The 3,201-nt window shown below is 40.6% G+C and overlaps 1 protein-coding gene across 1 annotated transcript; it reads right to left on the bottom strand.

The window, feature by feature from the left end:
• Positions 1–651: 651 nt before the first annotated feature.
• Positions 652–2,504, bottom strand: LOC100663620 (olfactory receptor 7A10-like). Its single transcript, XM_003413408.2, has one exon. The coding sequence runs from the start codon at positions 1,844–1,846 to the stop codon at positions 872–874; it is 975 nt and encodes a 324-aa protein (XP_003413456.1). The 5' UTR covers positions 1,847–2,504; the 3' UTR covers positions 652–871.
• Between the last annotated feature and the right edge of the window lie 697 nt (positions 2,505–3,201).

The raw sequence follows: 3,201 nt of genomic DNA, 5'->3' as shown, positions 1-3,201 counted from the left end.
ATGTACACAGTACGACCCTAAGAAAATTGAAAATCATCAAAAATAAAATGGAACATATAAACATCAATATGCTAAGCATTAGTGAGCTGAAATGGTCTGATATCGTTCATTCTGAATCGGACAATCATATGGTCTACTATGCTGGGAATGACAGCTTGAAGAGGAATGGCATTGCATTCATAGTCAAAAAGAACATTCAAGATCTGTCCTGAAGTACAATGCTGTCAGTGATAGGATAATATCCATATGCCTACAAGGAAGACCAGTTAATATGACTATTATTCAAATTTAGGCACCAACTACTAAGGTCAAAGATGAAGAAATTGAAGATTTTCACCAGCTTCTGCAGTCTGAAATTGATTGAACATGCAATCAGGATGCATTGATAATTACTGGTGATTGGAATGCAAAAGTTGAAAACAAAGAAGAAGGATCGGTAGTTGGAAAATATGGCCTTGTTGATAGAAATGATGCCGAGATCACATGATAGAATTTTGCAAGACCAAAGACTTCTTCATTGCAAATACCTTTTTTCACCAAGCGTAAGTGGTGACTATACACATGGACCTTGCAAGATGGAATACACAGAAATCATATCAACCACATCTGTTGAAAGAGGTGATGGAAAAGTTCAATATCATCAGTCAAAATATGTGTAGCTAAGTGAAAAAGGACAAGGTGCTAAACAGTTTATAGTGTGTTGCTATTTGTGTAAAATGTTACTAAAGGAAGTTCTTGAAGCCATTATTTTTGGATGCATAACTCAGAAGAAATTGAAATGATGATGCTTCAGGAGAAGAGACATAGGGTACACTGTCAAACAAATCCAAGATTCAAGGTTTTTGATTCCCAGTGTTTTGAACTTTGTTTATCATAGCACTTCTCCAGTCCCAACATCCATGACTCTTGACAGGCAGAAGAAAGGCCTGTTGAAAACTTTTCTTAGGGCTCCATTCACGTCCCTGTTCCTCAAGCTATAGACAAAGGGGTTCAACATGGGGGTGACCACTGTGTACATCACCAAGGCAATTGCCCCCTTTGGGGAGGAGGGGACAATGGCAGAATAGACATATACCCCTAACCCTGTACCATAAAATAAGGAAACAACTGTTAGGTGAGACCCACAGGTAGAAAAAGCTTTGTACTTTCCCCCAGCTGAGGACATTTTCAATATGGAGGAAATAATCTTAAAGTAAGAGAAAAGAATTCCAGCAAGAGGAACAACACCTAGAGAACCAATCACAGAAAACAACACAATGTAATTGCTGAGAGTGTCAGAACAGGCATACTTGAGGACCTCAGCAAAGCCACAGAAGAAGTGTGAAATTTCTGTGTGTGTACAGAATGAAAGGCTCAACAACATCAGACTATGGAGACAGGAGACTATGACACTGAGGAACCAAGAGATTAGAACCAGCAGGCCACAGAGGTGGGGGTTCATGATGATCATGTAGTGCAGGGGGTGGCAAATGGCCACGAACCGGTCATAGGCCATCACAGTTAGGAGGAAATTATCCAAATACACAAAAACCATAAAAAGGGATGTCTGGGTGATGCAGCCAGCATAGGTGATGATTTTGTTCTGTGTCTGAATGTTCCTCAGCATTTTCGGAACTATTGTGGAATTGAAACAAATATCAGAAAAGGACAGGTTGCAGAGGAAGAGGTACATGGGGGTATGGAGGTGGGGATCAGAGCTGAAAGCCAGGATGATGAACAGGTTTCCGAGTAGGGTAACCAGGTACATGGTCAGGAAGAGTCCAAAAAGGAGGGGCTGCAGTCCTGGATCCTCTGAGAGGCCCAGGAGGAGGAATTCCAAGACACCAGTTTGGTTTCCTGGATCCATCTGGCTGATATTTCTATAAGGAAACAGGTGAGAAGAATGGTAATTAAAACAAAGAAACAGGAGTTCCTAATATAAACAAACTTTCCTCACACTCATGCCTAGAAGAAACAGAAAAGCACACATTTTGATGAACAATCCAATATGCATTCATTGAAAGGGAATACAAATGTCATTATCTTCTTCTGGTATCACTTTTTGGGGAAATCTACTCCCTCCTTCCAGTCTTTATCACAAATTAGTCATGGCCTTCAAGATATCTCCATAGACCATCAACCTCTGAGGAATACTGTAGTGTTCAGCTCAGCATTGGCTCATTTTTGTTGTGGCACATCAACAGCTTGGGAGTTCTTCCTTCCTTTGGGCTGAAATTTGCCTCTTGAATAATTTTGGCTTTTCCCACATTTCTTTCGTATTTTATCAGATTCCATGTGTATTCTCAGCCCCCGTTTTGCTCTCCAGTCCTGCCCCCTGAAAACAGCTAAGTGGATCAGAAGAGTGTGGTGTCTGCCCAAAGTTAGTCAAACATTTTCTTCCCTGGGAATTTGAAAATGAACCTCAAATTCTGGTTAATAATCTGAAGGGATGGACTTTGTGGGACCTATCAACCAGGGGCCTGCAGTTTGAAACCAACCATTGTTAGGTTTGTGACGAAGGCAGAATACACTCCAGAGCGTGTGTCCTGAACCATTAAACTAGGAGTGACAGTAAATATAACTGTCAAAAGATGGACACTAGAATACTTGTATGCTAATGGTCATTGCAGCACTAGTCACAATAGCCAAAAAGTGTCTATCAACATATGAATGGATAAACAAAATATGCTACATATACACAATGCACTATTACTCAGCCATAAAGAGAAATGAAGTCCTGAAGTCCTGACACATGCTGCAACATGGATGAGCCTTGAAAACATCATGCTAAGTGAAATAAGTTAGGCACCAAAGGACATATATGATCCTGCTTATATAAAATGTCTAGAACACCAAAGCGTACAGAAACCAACGTTTATTAGTTATTACCAGGGATGGGAGGGAGCCATGGTGGCACAATGATTAAGCCCTAAGTGCTAACCTAGAGGTCAGTAGTTTGAACTCATCAGTGATCTGCTCCTGTAAGGATTACAACCTTGGAAACCTTACGCGGGAGTTCTACTCTGTCATACAGGGTTGCTATGAGCCAGAATCGACTCCACAGCACAAAACATCAACATCACAACCAGTGGTGGGAAAGAAAGGTTGATATTGCTTAGGTGACATGGTGCTTCGTATTAAGGGTGATGGAAATATTTGAAAACAAATAGTGGTGATGGTTGAACAGCATGATGAACTTAATATCACTGAATGGTACATATA

The sequence above is a fragment of the Loxodonta africana genome, chromosome 3, assembly GCF_030014295.1.
Source record: "Loxodonta africana isolate mLoxAfr1 chromosome 3, mLoxAfr1.hap2, whole genome shotgun sequence".
Lineage (NCBI taxonomy): Eukaryota > Metazoa > Chordata > Mammalia > Proboscidea > Elephantidae > Loxodonta > Loxodonta africana.
Note: the sequence above shows the minus strand (reverse complement) of the source record. Positions and strands in the feature narration are given on the sequence as shown.

Coding starts and splice junctions, on each gene's coding strand:
- LOC100663620 (XM_003413408.2), bottom strand. CDS start 1,846: ATGGATCCAGGAAACCAAACTGGTGTCTTGGAATTCCTCCTCCTGGGC.